Below are 17,022 nucleotides of genomic sequence, written 5' to 3' on the forward strand. Positions count from 1 at the left end.
AGGCTGGGAAACCAGGGCATGTGCCCTGGGACAACTAGGAAACAAGACAGCCTGGAATCCAGTGCTAAATTGCGCGGCACAAAATGCTAAGCGGGCGACCAGAGAAGGGGAAGGGTCTTGGAGCCACAAGGAAGGCACGCTGAACAACGTGGATTTTGAGCAGAACTTTTAAAAAAGAGCAGCTTTTGGAGAGAAGGCGGTTTCCAGGTGTATTGATCATGTCTTTTATTTTCTGTATTTTTCTGATGCTTTGACATCCTGAGGGCTTGCTAATCCTGGAGAGACTGCCCCTCCCAGGGCTAGCTAATTCCTAGAGATAGCAAACCACTCACCTGCAAATACACCTTTCATTTACAAATCAGTCAACCCCGAGGCTGTACCCCCAAGCAGCTCTTCTGTCTAACTTTCACGCACCAAGCCAATATTCCCTTGTCCTAATCACCCCAAGGTCAGGTACTAGAGACCACCCCCATAGCCCAGAGTCTGCTGATAGCCATTCTTCAAACTCTCCAATCCTAAAATTGCTCAAATTTGCCTACCCTGCCTCACCCATTCCTTCCTGCAGAAACCACAGTAAAGGCCCTGGGCCATCCTTGTCTCTCACTCCTTCTGCCTCCTGACTGACACTGGTGCTTCCCCATGTGACCCTGCATGGCTAGACATGCCCCCTTCTCTTGGGGATTCTGAGTAATAAAACTTGTTTTAATGGTATTGATCTCTCCGAGTCCTGGGTACAACCCAAACACGAGGGAGGGGAACAGACATCATGTTTGGGCAGCTGGTGCAGAGGAAAGAGCGTGGACCTTGGGGGGAGACAGAGCTAGGTTCAGATCCCCCTCTTTTCCTCTGACTCTCCTTTCCTACTCCATCTTCCCCAGACCTCACTTTCCATCACTGCCCAGGGACCTCCTGCTCTGTTTTTCTCTGAGTGGCCCAGCCAAATTCCAGTATATTTTTTTTTACTGCCACTTACAGTTTGGGCCTCGTCAGTCCCAGTAAGCAGCCCTTTCAGCCTCACCTTCAACTGTGGTATGATGCTTTCTCTGCTATGAAGGAATTTCAGGCGCCTCTAAGGCCAACGGGGATGAAAATTTGGGAGGAAGGCAGGGGTAGACTGGGAGAACGTTCCCGGAACTACTAAAATTGCAGTCCTTGGCTGGGACCAGGTGAAGCTCACAAAATGCCAAACTTTGATTCTGAGACAGGATGTGAGAGCTGGGAGCCCAGCATGAATGTCCCCTTTCTCCTTCCCTGGACTTGGTTAATCACCCAGGGACTTAGGCACGTGCTAGGCGGTGGCTTTGCTCATTCAGCAAGCTTGGGACAGTGACAGAAAAGAGCAGTAGGGTTAAAAGTTGGGACTCCTCAATTTTGGTTCACACTCTGCACCAGTGAGCTTAGATGACTTTGGGCCTCAGCTTCTTCATCTGTAAAACGGAGGAGCAGGACCACGTACATCTGAGGGCCCTTCCGGCTCTGGACATCTAGAAATCTATGAAGCAGGAAGCAGTCCCTCCTCCAGGCTGCCAACCCCGTCCCAGCTTCAGGCATGTGCCGGGACCCTTTACTCCTCTGGGCAAAGGAAAATAAAAGGTCCCCTCATGCTGTGCCTTCAGGGTACAAGTGGAGGGGCTACACAGGACTGGTCCTTAGAGCCCCTGGAATGGCGGTTCAGGTTGACTCCCCGGAACTGGAGCCAGACTAGGGTGGGCTGAGTGTCCTGCCCAAGGTGGGGCTGCAGAGGGCAGCAGACGAGCTTCTTGGAGCCAATATGCACAACTCCCAGCTCCTGTGGGAGAGTGCCAATTTCCTATTTACCTTTCACGACTTAGGAACAGTCCAGAATTTGACTGAGTCTGCCTCAAGGGGTGAATATACACTCCGTTTCCTTAGACATTTCCTCCTTGCTACCCCAGGCCTACCTGGCCTTCAAAGACCCGCCCACCCCTCCTCAGCTGCCCCCTCCCTACACGCTCCCTTTGAGCAGCTGTAGCTCTTCTCTCTACCCAGTTCGCTACTTCCTGGTGTAGTAGCCTCCCTGAGGCTCCCTGAGGGCAGGTTCTTTGTCCTAACATCACAGCAGGCAGGAGTGGAAACCTATATGATGAGATGATGCTGGGAAATATTAACCCTGGCTTTGGAAAATCTTTGTCAGGTCACGGCTGTGCTTGCGGGGAGATACCCCCTTCCTCACCCCAGAAAGGAGGCCCATCACAGGGGGAGGGCTGGGGCAGATGCTCCACGTCAACCCAGGTCCTCTCATCAGCCCTGTGAAGTGTTTTTTGCTTTTTACACATTGGGGTTCACGGAGGCGGGTCATTGGTTCAGAAACACAGAGCGGCCTTAAGGACCCAGGTCCACCCCGTGGCAGGATCCCCGCTCCCACCACTGCCGCCTGCAGCAGAGGGCCCTGCTTACTGGCGGTGGGCCCCCAGGGAGGCACCTGTTCTTCCAGGACTGGAAGCAGCCCTGGGAGAGAGAGTCAGGGGTGGAGGCAGGGCTCTGATCTCTGCTACCAGGAGGCCAGTTCCCAAGGAGGCTGAGGTTTCTTTGGGGGACGTGTGCGTTTCTTAGGGAAAAGATAGAACATGAGCTCGCTCCCTGGGGAACGGTTTTGCAAAAGCACACGCAGACATGTCCCCACACGCATGCACACACGCGCACGTGCACACACGCGAGCACACGCATCCACACCCAGAGCCGCCACGGCACGGCTCCCCGGCCACGTCGGCCCTCCCCCCGCCAAACCCCGCTCTCCCTCCTACCCTATATGTGCAATCTTGTGAAAACTCCACCACTCTTAAGGTTAATAAGGCTCATTTGCTTAAGATAGCACCTGTTTCTATGGTGACTCCTGCCACCCAGAATCTGTTCATCAACTGAGACAAGAAAACAGTGACTTCCACCCTCTTTGAAAGGAAAAAGCGAATTCTTAGCCAAGGGCTTGACAGGCCAGTAGCCCAAGGAGCTCTGGGCGCTGTCTTGCACCCTATTTAAGTCCCTCCTGGCCGCCCCTCACCCACACCCAAGCAGAGCCCCAGATTCTGCCTGAAGACTCTGGACCGTGGTTTCCTTCCTTCATCTGTCTGGGAAGCAACAGAGCCCACTGCGGGGAAGTGGTTCGCTTTGTCCTGCCGCCTTGGCCTCCGATCTCTCCATACCAGTGCCACTGTGTCTTTCTGGGCCGAGGCTGGCAGGAGAGCCCTGGGAAGCGCCGGGCCTTCCTCCCCTCCCGCTGCCCCGAATGGGGGCCGTGGCTCACTCTGGGGCCTGCATCCCTGCAGAGGCCCACAGCACGCCTCCTGCCACGGGCTGGCTGATGCTCCCCGACCAGAGCTGTTCAGGCGCCACACTGCCCAATGGCCCACTCTGGTTCCCTAAGGTGTATGGCTGAAGTTGGCAACACCCACCTGACACGGGTGCCGACCTCGGGGCGTAAATCGCTAGGGAAGTAGGTTCCGAGGAGGGTGTTGCTAAGGGCAAAGCTCCCGCGACTGATTTACCTTTTAAAATCAACGGGAGCAGCTTCCACATCCTCCCTCCAACAATCTCACTCTCTCCAGTGCTCGAAACGCTTTGCTGACCGGGAGGGCAAGTACACGGGGAATTGCGAGGAACTTGGAGCTTGTTTTATGCGCCGGGAGGCCCAGGGGAGTGTGCTGCGCATGTGAATAAACATTTTGGCGCAAAGAAAGTTTGAGGACTGCTGATTAGAGGATCAAGAATCATAGACTCTCCCCGGTGTTCTTTATCACCCATCTAACCGTCTCATTCTGTAGGTGGGAGAATAGAGACCCACAGCGGGGCAGACCCTGGAGCGGCGTCTCCCAGCCAGCAAGTGACCTAGCACGCCAGTCTTCAGAGTCCTGGTCCCACACTCTCTCCAAAGGGTTGCCCGTTCTGCTAAATAGACAGACTCCTCACAGCCTCCATAGCCCTCCACAGCCCCTGCCTCGCTGCTGCTCTCCTCTCTCCTCCCAGTGTGATGCTCTGCCCCAGGCAGGCTGGTGTCAGGCTCACTTATAAAAGCCCAGCAGCTCAGAGCTGGAGGAAGTATCTGAGGGACCATCGCACTCAAGTTCTTGCCCAGTGCCTGGCAGACGGCTTCTTCTTGAGCATCGCCTCCCTCCTCTCAGACCCAGGGATGTCAATTCCCCCTGATATATCAGGCCTCCTCTCTGAGCATCTCTCCCGACTTCCAGACTCATTTCAATCTCCTATTTGAAATCTCCACTGGGAGATCTAAGGAGCATCTCAGAATTAACAGGAGGACAGAACCTGAAATTTCCACCCTCACACCCCAACTTGCCCACCCTCCAGCGTTCCCCATCTAAGTGAAGGCGCTGCCCTTCGCTCAGGCCCCAGATCTAAGAGCCGTCCTTGGACCACCCTTCACCCTCCACCTCCAATCCATCAGCGAGTCCTGTTGGCTCTTAGCGTCTCTAAGGACCCGAAGCTCTCCTCTCTGGTCCACTGCTCTCGCCTTGGTGCAAGCCACCCTTATCCCTCCCGAAGGACAAAGGGCCTCTTGTGGTCACCCTGCTACCACCCTATGCAGCAGTCAGAGTGACCATTAAAAACACAAAGTCGGGGCTTCCCTGGTGGTGCAGTGGTTGGGAGTCCGCCTGCCGATGCAGGGGTCACGGGTTTGTGCCCCGGTCCGGGAGGATCCCACATGCCGTGGAGCGGCTAGGCCCGTGAGCCATGGCCGCTGAGACTGCGCATCCAGAGCCTGTGGTCCGCAACGGGAGAGGCCACAACATTGAGAGGCCCGCGTAACGCTAAAACAATAAAAAATAAAATGAAAACACAAAGTCGGGCTTCCCTGGTGGCGCAGTGGTTGGGAGTCCGCCTGCCGATCCAGGGGACACGGGTTCGTGCCCCGGTCCAGGAAGATCCCGCATGCCGCGGAGCAGCTGGGCCCGTGAGCCATGGCCGCTGAGCCTGCGCGTCCGGAGCCTGTGCTCCGCAACGGGAGAGGTCACAGCAGTGAGAGGCCCGCGTACCGCAAAAAAAAAAAAAAAAATTCACAAAGTCATTTTCATCCTCCTGTTTAAAATCCTCCAACAGCACATGTGTCAAACTCCCTGCCCAGGCCTGGACACAGGTCTATTTATTTAAAAATTTTATTGAAGTATAGTTGATTTACAAAGTCGTGTTAATTTCTGCTGTACAGCAAAGTGACTCAGTTATACACACACACACACACATATATATGTATACACATTCTTTTTCATATTCTTTTCCACTATGGTTTAGCACAGGATATTGCACATAGTTCCGTGTGCTCTACAGTAGGACCTTGTTGTTTATCCATCCTGTGTATAATAGTTTGCATCTTGGTCAGTGTATTATTAAAGGCCTTTGGGGCTCTGGCTCTGCCTGCCACACCACCCCCGTGGTGCCCCTGCCGAGCTGCACGCGGTGTCTTAACCCTTCTGTGTGTCTCAGGCCGCTATGGACCATGACTCGCTCGGGCCCCTCCCCCTAAGAAGCCTTTCTGTAACCTGCAAACACTCAGTTGCTTTATAGGAGCTAAGTTCTCTAGACGAATGACACCTTCGAGGTCCAGAAAGAGCTGAGATTTACGATCACAGAGTCACTTTGAGAAACAGGAAGGGAAAATGTGGTTTCCTGTTGGTGAGTGTAATATCCATCCACATCAAAATTCCATAACAATTTAATAAGCAGATGGTCTGAGACAACAGAGGAAACACTGAACAGAGTCTGCATGGGCTCACTGAAAACAAGTCACTCCCGACCGCTCAGATTTCTTTGTTCATGAATGCAGTGGTCCAGTGGACCAGGAGAAAGCGCTAAGTAAGCACAGTACAGCTTGACCGACCAAGGCTTTAGACCAAGTCAATCATGGTAGCCTTGTGGGCAAAGATGGTTTCAATGACTATGGTGTTTGGTGGGTTTGTGGCTTAGTTAACAAACCGTTCCTGAAGAGTGTTAACTCATAAATTAGTGTCAACCTCCAGGGCAGTCCCTAGTGACAGGCCATGGGATTCTCCCAGAGGCTCCACCTTGTGGAGCATGCTCACTGAATGTGTAGGGCACCCAAAGTTTCAAGGAACTGCCAATATGAAGGGTGACATAAAACAGTTAATTTTGGCAAATTTGGAAGGATGGGCCTGCATTGAAAAAAATTAAACTTAATAGGGATTAATCTCAAGTTCTATAGTTAGGTTCCAAATCAATTGCACAAGCACAGAATGGGGAAGATTTGGCCTAGCAGGAGTTCATGAAGGGAAAAGATGAGAGGAGTTTTCATTAACTTTTAAGCTAATTTTAAGCTAATAATAGAATGTCAAACCATAATGCAAGAGTTAAGAAAGTTAATATAATCTTAGATCCATCATAGAAGTAGAGGCTTTTAGATCATTGAAGATTATAAATTCCCTTTTTCGGCATCAGTCAGACCACCCTCTGTTCATTCATTCATTCATTCATTCCTTCAGCATGTGTTCAGCACATCTCAGGCCATGGGTTTCATCCAAGCACTGCAGAGCAAATGTTTATGAAGTCAAATCCTTCCAGAGAAGAGTGCCTTGTGTAGTGAGGGGGGCAGAGAAGTAAATCAATGACTACAGTACAGAGTAGAGAGGGTTAGGATGGAGTTAAGTCCCAAGAACCATGGGAGAAGAGAAGGCGGGCAAGGGGCAAGGCTCCACAGAAGAGGTGACCCTCGAGCAGGGTAGAACCCACCAGGAGAAAGGAAAGGAAAGAAGGAAGGGAGGGAGGGAGGGAGGAAGGAAGGAAGGAAGGAAGGAAGGATGCATCTGTGATTGATAACCACTGCTGTGGGGCCTTGTTTATTTATCTCTGTCCTGAGACACTGAGAAGTCACTGAAGGCTTCAACTAGGGGAGTAACATGATCCTATTTCACTTTTAGAAACATCACCCATGAAGGAAAGATACTTTTGTAGGGGATGAGGTTATAGGAGGGGGAGCCATTAGAAGTCTTCTGCAATAACTATCTAGGGAGGGGTGCTAAGGGCCTTAATGAGCTCAGCCATCTTGGCTTTTAATTCTATATTTACGATTCTCTTTTTCTACCCCATTCAAATGTCTGAGCTTTGGTTATTCTGTTCTCTTCCTGGAATGCAGTCTCTTATATCCTTTGACTTTTCCAGGCCTGCCCATAATTCAAACCCCAGCACAACTCCTATCTCCACTGTGAAGTCGTCACAATATGATATCACCCCATCCAGCCATCTATTCACTTGCCCAGCCACTATCTATCCATCCATCCATCTATCCATCCACCCATCCATCCATCCTTTCCTTCATTGTTTTATCCATCCTTTCCTTCATGCCTTCATTCATTGATTCATTCAAAATTGACTGAGGGCCTTCTATGTTCTGGGCACTGGCTAAGTGCTCAGGATATGACACAGGTCTGCCCACTAGGGACTCATGGTCTAATAGGGAAAAGAGATTCATAAATAACAACAAACTCATATGACGAGGACGCTAGCAGAGGTTTGACTGAGTGTGGTAGGAGCCCAGGGTGGGACTGACTAACTCAGTCTGGGGGCGTCAGAGCAAGCTTTTCAGTGGAGGTGACATTTGAGCTGAGCCTTGAAGGAGGAGTAGCTGCCTCACTGTAAAGGGGAGAGTGATCTGAACTCTCACAGTTATTTGAGTCTAAAGGGCCCAGTTGAGTTGATGCTAACCCCCGTGAGTTCTACTCTCTGTTTCCTATACATTAGCCCTGTCTTTCCAACTGGGGAGCAGGAAAAACACATTTTAAATCCACCTAACATTTATTCATCCAATTATCTATCTATCTATGCATCTATCATCTATCTGTCACGTGTGTCTTACATTATTATTTTTTAATAGCCACAGTGCTGAACACAGTGCAGGTTAAACAGTTGGTCCCAGCACTTCCTGGTTAAGTCCTTTGCCTGTGATGGCTCTTTTCCCTTAAGGTCTTTTAAGTGATAATCATGTGGACAGTTCATTCTCCAGCCAGGCCCTTTTCTACCTCTTGGGAGTGACATAAGCTCTTTACTGCCAAAGGCTCAACTTCCTAAGTTTCCTGTGGAGGATTTTCGGTGATAGTAGGTGGAAGGAGTAGAGAACCAGCAAGTAGGTGGCACCTACTAAGTGCCAGGTGCTGGGTATTTTACACATTTTAACTAATTGTGTCCTCACAACATTCCTGCGAGTTTGATGCTAGTGTCCTCTTTTTTTTTTTTTTTTTTGGACAAATGATAGTTTTTGCATACATGCCTATGTGGCTTATAAAATTCTTTTTTTTTTTGCTGGTGTCTTCTTTAACAGTTGAGGGAACAGACTCAGAGTGGTGAATAATTTGCTCACAGTTAAGTCGGAGCAGGTGCCTCCCAGATCCGTTCTCTAAGGCCCAGGGTCAGAGCTGTGCTACGGCTGAGGTGGGCACGGCCAGCAACGGAGGTGAAGGGTAGGGGGCCAGGAACCTCAAACCGCACTGCTCACACCAGCACCGCTGCCTCTTAGCAGCCACACCTGGCCCTGACATAAGCTGTCCCAGGGACCAGGCCTGGGTAGCAGGGGGTGGAACCTACCTAAACTCTAGAGACCTAACGTGGTGTCAGGATAGTGCGTGCAGGCTCTGCGTTCAAATCCCAGTCAGTCACTCACGAGCTGTGGGGTCCTGGACAGTCACTTAACCCCTCTAGGCGTTAATTTTCTTGTCTAGATGACCTTCCTCTTTGGGCTTTTGTGAGGATGAAATGAGAAATTCATGAAAGCACAGTGCCCAGCACGACACGCTAAGTGTGCAAATATTTTATCTGCTTTTCTCTCTTCCTCTTCCTTTTCCTTTTTCTCCTTCCTTTTATTCTTCCTTCTTTAATCATTATTATTGTTAACATGTTATAAGGATATAAGTTCTAAGAGGAGTGTCTCTACCCAGGAGGGGAAATATGGCAGGTGGAAACACTGTAGACACCAAGGGGCACATCTTACAGGTCATCTGCTCTACCTCCCGTGTGTGGGGGGATTGGGGGGGAACATTCCTGGGTCACCCGTGACAAAGTACCTTCAGTGCTAAGTACTCCCTCCAGTGCGGAGTACATGCTCAGTTCTTAGGCAGTTCCAAATCTTAGAAAGTTCTTTCTTATATGGAGTCCAAACTGACTGCCATGTAAATTTCACACACTGGTTCTAATTCTCCCCAGTAGAGCACAGCAGGACTTCCCTGTTTTCCAATTCGATTTCTTCAAATTTTAAAAGAAACCTTTAAAGGATCCTGGAAGTCGGTTCTCACAGCTTCCCTTGGTGGTTCCAACAGGGCAGCCATCCCTGCTCTCCTGCTGTGGTTTCTACAGAGCCTCACCCTTCTGGTTGTTTCGTTCATGGTGTTTGCTGCCTTTCTTAAAGTACTGTGGCCAGAACAAAAGACAGTATTCCAGGTGTGGTACCAGCCATGCACACCCACAGGACCTTCCTAAGATCAAGGAAGAATCACCATGTCGAATATGCTGCCACTGGCGCCCTTTGTCTCTGCCTCAGCACATGTGCTCGGGGTGGGGGGCTGGGGCCCAGGGGACGGTGACGAGCCCAGGTTTCTCATGGCAGGGCAGGGAGTGGGCCTGGATGTCTGGTCTCAGCCTCAGCCATCTTACAGCTTTGGGGCATCTACGGGTGTGTGTGCTCGAATGAGGGGTAGGAGTGTGTGTGTGTGTGTGTGTGTGTGTGTGACAGAGAGAAAGGGAGAGAGAGAGAGAAAGAAAGAGTTTTCTGCCTGATCCAGGAATGCTCCTGGATGGCAGAATTGGTTTCCATAACGACTTTCTGATATAAACATATTTGATAAAAATAAGTTAACTGCGGAGCTGTGGTGGAGCACAGATTCTCAGAGTGCAGAGAGAGGGAGAGAGAGAGAGAGAGAGAGATAGGGGGAGAGAGAGAGGGAGAGAGAGGGCTCTTCAAAGAACAGTATTTCCCTTTTTTTCACCCCTCCCGGTCAGTCTCCCTATACACACCTTCCATAAACCACCTAAAAAGCTTTGTTTCCCATATTCCTGTATATCCTGGCCCCCTTCCTGCCTGTGCACATAATATTCATGTTCTCTCTCCCCCTTTCTCCTTAGTTACCTGAAGCACTACAGTATGTATGGGATAATATGATAAATTCATTTCCAATTCACTGCATTATCCCTTGAATATTTTAATGACTCATTGAATGGAGTAAAAAAAGCTGTTTCAAATGAACAATTATGCTGCATTAGTCTAAGGGTTGATTATATTTAAACAGTGCTCACATGGATAACAGGACACAGCGACCTCGGCATCCGAGAGCTAATTTGGCTCTTATCGCCAAATAATTTTACACTGCAAATTACCATGAAAACCTAAAGGGCTTTAAAAACATTCATCAAAAGATAATATTCCACTTTGTAGCAACATTTTATTTAAATTATTTTGAACGGGAGCGAAGGCATCTCTGTGGCGGGACAATGACAGCTAAGTGGGGATAGTGAGAGATAAGGAAATGGTGAGGGGTGCTGGGTTGGGTTAAAAATAAAGGTGGGAAGCGTTGGGGTCCTGACAGTGGGAGACACACCATAGGCCTGACTGGCACTTGCAGCCCAGCCCTGTGTGCCGGCTGTGGTCTGGGGTGACTCCAGGGGACCCTGATCTGGACCAGGGGGTCACAGGGCAATTCCCAGAGGCTGAATGATGGGGCAGACCCCCTTTCCCCCAACTACTTCTCCCACCAAAGTAAGTCTGGGTCAGGTTGGTGCCTCCAGGCTAGGCCTGGATCCATCTAGACTCCAGAGGCAAAAGGATGAGCTACTTTTGGGACTTCCCTGGTGGTCCAGTGGTTAAGAATCTGTCTTGCAATGCAGGGGACTCCGGTTCTATCCCTGGTCGGGGAACTGAGGTCCTACATGCCACGGGGCAACTAAGCCTGCATACCGCAACTACTGAGCCCGCGCGTTTCACAAGTAGGCACACCACAACTAGAGAGAAGCCCGCGTGTCGCAACGAAAGAAAGATCCTGCGTGCCGCAACTAAGACCCGACGCAGCCAAAAATAAATATATAAATAAAAATTAAAATAATAATAATAAAAAAGGATAAGCTGCTTTCACCACATGGTTTGTGTGTTGGGGCGTTGCCTAGAGTTCTTACTTTGCAAAACGTGAGTCCAACAGCCTAAGGAAAGTTGCTAAATCATAAGTGGCTGCTGTGGTCAGATCTCAGAGTTGGGGCGGTGGGAGAGAGAGTCACATTGACCAAGGCCCTACTCTTCTGTTCTGTGCCACGACCCTTAAACTCATCGAACATTGGGAAATAGATATTATTATCATGCCCATTTTAAGGATGAAGAAACTGAGGCTCAGAGATACCCAACTGGAAGTGGCAGAGCCTGGAGCCTCCCTCAGTTCATCTGAGTGTCCACGTACACACCTGGTTTATAACCAGGGCCTCTGCATTGTCCCTATCATCAAACGCTCTTTAGGGCTCCTGGATCCAAACCGACATGCCCTTAGGGAGCATATGCCACGCGTTGCAGGTGTTTATTACTTAAAATGGACCCTCACAGGGCAGAGCAAAGCGTGCATGGGCATGTGCACAAATAGCAGCAGCAAAACTAAAACTACAGGTCTAAAGAAAGAAAGGAATTAATTAATCCTATTTCCTTGGTTTGACCTCTTCCTCTGAACATGTGGTCCTGATGAAGACTGTTTATTCTTCTTCTGTTTACTTATTTATTCTTCTTCTGTTTATTCTTGCTTTGGAGCATACAGAAAATCAGATTATATAATTATATATATATTTACATTTTTTTTTTTTTTTTTTTTTTTGCGGTATGCGGGCCTCTCACTGCCGTGGCCTCTTCCGCTGTGGAGCACAGGCTCCGGACGCGCAGGCTCAGCGGCCATGGCTCACGGGCCTAGCCGCTCCGCGGCACATGGGATCTTCCTGGACCAGGGCACGAACCCGTGTCCCCTGCATCGGCAGGCAGGCTCTCAACCACTGCGCCACCAGGGAAGCCCTATATTTAAATTTTTATTGGATCTGCTGCTCGATTGATTAGGAGCGAGGATAAATTTGCCCCTTTATATAGTGCTTTTCTCTAGGCAGGCGTCTCCTTGCTGCATATGTAATTTCCCTTTTCCCGTCTCAATCCTGAAGAGCAAGGATTTGTGTCAGTTTTACAGACAAGAAGCCACGATTTCAGAGAGGTCAAGTAACTTGCCTGAGATCTCTCAGCAGTGGGACCAATAATTCCAACACAAGAGTCCTGACACGTGCTAATCACCCAGCTGGAAAGCAAGGGGCTATGATCCCAGCTCTGTTTATTGGGTTACCCATTTATCTTATTCACCGAACATACTAAGAGGTCCTCTAAAAAAACACCTCTCATTATGGAAAAATCCAATGCTATAGAAGAGTAGATAGAATAATGAGCCCTTAAGGTCCTTTTAATTCAGCCCAGAATTGCTTGCACTTACAGCTGCCAAAGGTTGAGGGCACTGAATGAAAGGGAAACATGAACTTGCCGTTTCCTTTTCTTTCTTAAAACAAAAAAGATATTCAGGACAAATTTTAGAATCATTGACGGTTTCTAGGAAGATTTTCTTTTTTGGAAGAAAAAAGGTACCCTTGTCTCCTTAATTGTTCTTGGTGTTCTTTGTCACCAATCATGACAGTCTTTGTGGAAAGTATTAATATACCATCTTCCTGTGTTCAATATTCCCATTAACAATAAAAAACGTAATGAAAATATCTGCATGAAAAGCCCTGAGCACTAATTTCAGAGACAAATAGAAGATGAACCACCAATAAGCATTTCTTCTGAAATAAATGATGCAAATTAATTGATATCTTAATTAGGCTTTAGCACGAAGATTATTAATTAGATTGAATTAGAACTGAAAGCATCTTAAAGGAAAAGCTGGGGATGTGGCACTGGGGGGAAGGAAAGATGTTATGTGTCAACGTTCTGTTCGAAATCTTTTTCGCTCAATGAGAGATTATCAAAGAGGGGACCCAGAAAGACAGCACGCTTTATTTATCAGTCCCTGCCTGCCGTGGTCTGGCCAGGTTTGGGGACTAAAGTCTAGTCTTCTCCCTGAGTGAATGAGAACCCACAGGTATAGGGAGTTCCGGCCCCAGCCAGCTCCTGGTACCCTCATAACCCTACCCGCAAGCTGCAGCCTCCTTCCTCTACCCTCCTAGAGTAGAAGCCCTCAGAGTGCAGGGAGTCCCCCTATTTTGTTTGTGTTTGTAACCCCAGTGCTAGTGCAGGGTCTGACTTTGAGCAATCATGATAACATCACAGCAAACAGTTACATAGAACTTTCTATGTGTTCTGGGTCCTGTTCTAAACACTTTACTTAAGAAAACTCGTTTAAGCATCAATAACAACAGTGTGAGGCAGGGACTATTGGGATTCCCACTTTACAAGCGAGCAAATTGAGACACAGGTTGAGCAACTCCCCTCCACCCACCCCCACCCAACCCAAATCACAAAGCTAATACTGGTGGATTCAGATTCGAACCACAAGTCTGGGTCCAGTTTCCTCACCCTGAAACACTATGCCGTAACAAATAATGGTCAATCCACGCTTGTTGAATGACATGAACAAGGGTGCCATGAATGCCTGGTCCCTCCTGATGGACTTCTCTCTAGTTCTTAGTTTTTATTTAAGGACTAGAGCTTTACCCTACTCTGTCCTAGACCCCACCAGTCTCTCACTGGGGGCTGCAAATGTTTCACATATTCCTAAGGACTGGTTTATACTCTGTTTCAACCTGGACAGGCAGTCCAAAAACTGTCCCTACTGAGGGGCTCCCATGGCCATGGGGCAGCCCACCACCCAATTAGGCCTGAGTCCCTAATAACACGGCCAGCCTAGGTTCCACCAAGTTTGCCTCTGTGGCCATTGTGAATCGCAGGGCCACTGTCATTCTATATCTGCAGTGACTTCATGGCATGCCTTATTGCTGAGGTCGCTTGCTGTTGAGGGTTATGATAATACGTAGGGTTTGCTTTTATGGGTGGGGGATCCAAGATATTTATCAGCATTCCCTGGGGAGGTTCCCTGGAAGCATCAACCTGTAAAAGGTAACCAGGAACAGAGCCCTGGGATGACGGGGGCTCTGTTTCTGATTATGCATACCATTTTACAGAAAGGGCACCACGACGTGCCCCTCGCCACAGTGGAGTTGATGAGAGAGATGTGGTGTGAAGCCTAACCACGTGGGATGGTGGTTTGGAGTTCGGTCACCTGGATTGAAGACCCACCTCTACAACCCCCTCACTGAGAGACCGCATCATTCGATCTCACCAGGCTTTGTTTCCCCATCTGTAAAATGGGGATAATGCCTGGTTCACAAAGTGATTGCAAAGATTAAAAGGAAACTGTGCAAATTGCTTCACAGATAGGTGGTATTAACAACAACCCAGGCATTCTGAATCTGCCGTCTTCCTTCCAGCTGCTAAACCCCTCCTGGATGCCTGTTGAATGCGAATGCCCTGTTCTCTCCGGACTGACCCAAGTGGTGCCCAGGAATCTGCATTTTAACAAGCTCGCCAGCAGATACGAACGTGCTCTAACGTTGGGGACTGACAGCTATCACCAACACACAGGAGGTGCTTCTGGGTTTGGTTAGAGCCCTCTCTTCCTTTGGCCGAGGTCCACAGCCTGAGACCTACACTGGCCTGGTTTTTCTACTGGCTGTGCAGCTGGCAGAATGCGGGGGCCGGCGGGCAGGCCGAGTGGACATAGCTGGGGAGAGCTGCTGCTTCCTGCTGGACCCTTGCATCAGGACAAGTGGGTGAAAACGCGGCGGAAACCCAAGCTTCCTCCGGCCTGAGCGGGAAAGCTGAGGGCCGCACCCGGGCAGGTGGCCGTGGTAAGCTCTGTGGCTTAGTGGTCTCGCCGGCCAGCTGCCACCTGCCACCTGTTCTGCTTCTAAGCTGGGCTGCTGGGGCTAAACCCATGTTGGCATCACAAGGCTTGCGCGAGAGAACTGTCCTGGCCTGTATTGGGGGAGGGGAGACTTCAGGCTTGGAAGAGAGGAAGCCTCATGGCTCCAAGGCCCCTTCTACTCTGAAATGATTCCATCCACATTCCATTTCATTCCAGTTTCTGAAATTGGGACTCAGAATTGCCCAGTAGAACCTTCTTACAGGCAGCCCTGTGCAGGGGGGCAGACTGTAAATATGATGACCAGAGCAGTATTCTTTTCTTGAGAGTTTCACCCCCTTGTGGCCACCTTGTGCCTGTGCTCTAATTTGGGGCAGGATCCAGGATCTTTCCCTTTTGTGCTCTCAGCTCCCCTCCCTCCACTAAGTCAGGTCTCTCCCCCAGCTCTTCCCTTTCGCATACTTATGGTGTTTCCAAGGCTCTCCATGAGGCCGAGAGGGGCGCTTGGCCAGGGAAGGGTGATGGAGCAATGACCCTCCTTTCCCTCAACAGCCTGGCTCGGCCTCTGTCCCAGAAGCTGCTGCCACAAGTCTCCCTGGAGGGAGCCCCTTCTTAGGCCGTAGCCAGGGCTATCCCTGAAAACAGGCTGCTCCCCTGAGCGTCCTATGAAGGGCCTATGGTCACTGGGAGGGGGTTGGTTGCCAGGGTAACCTGCCACACACCACCACGTCCCCACTCCAGTGGTTGTGAGAGTCCAGACTTGCCAGGAGAGTCAATAGCTAGTTCAGACCAGTACCCCTTCCTCTGCCCCGTAGCTCTAGAAGGAAAAACACAAAGTCCTTATAGTTGTGGTACGTGCTGTGTTTTACAGAGTGCTCTTAGGACACTCTAACTGGATGATCACGACAACCACATAGCAGAGGTAACACGGTTCCCACCTTACAGATAAAGACAAAACGCAGAGAGACTCCATGACATGATGGAGATCATTGAGGTGGGAACCAGCCCAGCCTGGATCCAAACGTAGTCTTTCTAGGTCTGGGTTCCCACTGTCTTACAGGGTTGGTGCCTTTGCACATGTGACGCAAAGGCCATCGGCAGGCTTTCTAGGCACAAGATGCGTGGATGCCTGATGCTAGTGTGGATTTTCCCAAAGTGCACTGCCACATGCTCGTGAACAAAAGATTCAACAGTCAAGTGAGATTGGAAAATAAATGCATGTTATATAATGCATACTAGGATATTAAAAGCTCTAAAAGGTCCTTCAGTGAGGGATGGGATTAATACATTTTAACCCAGAGTCCCCGAAACTTGCCTGGCAATGGAACCTTTTGGTTTTTTGTTTTTTCACCTAATGCCCATTAACAAGCCACGAAATCTGCGTCCCTCAGACCTACTCTGGAAAGGCTGAGCCGGGCTCCTTCGTCATTATGGTTGACGACAAAAGGACAAAAATGAGGGGAGGCCACTTGTTTCTGTACAAAGAAAAAGAGATCGCCATGCCTCCTCCATGCCCCTTGGCCCATCAGCAGGAGATGCTGCAAGAGCCCCTGCCACCTGGACTGCACAGAATCACCTGGTGCCCCCAAAATCCAGGCCCCTGGCAGTGGTGTGCTGGAGCAATTGCTACATTTTCAGAAAATTTGTCATTCACTCATTAAATCGTTAACTTGAAATTGGCCATGGTGGGAGTCTTTCTTTACACTACAGAAATCAGCAAACACTACAAATGGGGGCTTTCTTCCCGCTTATCCTGAGATAAGGATATCCTGATCCTGTGTATCACTGATCCTGGGTCATTTTCTGAAATTATTAGAAAACATGGGCAAGGCTGTGACAGCTGGGCGCTGGGGGCAACCTGACACGGAAGTCCTTGCTCATCAGAGTCCCCAGCCCTCTTGAATGAGAGCTGAGAACTGTGCAGAATGATAATCCTCCAGCCCCAATCGCCAGTGAATCAGAAAGTGCCTTCTGGCCGGCTTACCTTGATATCTGTCACCAGCCAGTGTCTCCAGAATCGAGCTTTGGGAGAAGACCTGCTGGGGGCATCTGGATCCACCATCACCAGGATGTAGGTTGCACCCTGTAACACATTACCAGAAAGAAGTGTAGCATCGTGGCTAGAATTTGGAAAGGAAAT

General features: G+C 49.6%; 1 protein-coding gene across 1 annotated transcript in view; it reads right to left on the bottom strand.

Moving 5' to 3' along the window:
- PEBP4 (phosphatidylethanolamine binding protein 4) overlaps positions 1-17,022 on the bottom strand; it is a gene marked incomplete at its 5' end in the record, with an annotated part of 213,326 nt that overhangs the window by 82,729 nt on the left and 113,575 nt on the right. Inside the window, one exon of the mRNA XM_082842271.1 lies at positions 16,867-16,965. Coding sequence (XP_082698397.1) covers positions 16,867-16,965 — 99 coding nt within the window. The remainder of the gene's footprint in view (positions 1-16,866; positions 16,966-17,022) is intronic.

This window comes from Leucopleurus acutus (assembly GCF_964270905.1).
Source record: "Leucopleurus acutus genome assembly, chromosome: 7".
Taxonomy (NCBI): Eukaryota; Metazoa; Chordata; class Mammalia; order Artiodactyla; family Delphinidae; genus Leucopleurus; species Leucopleurus acutus.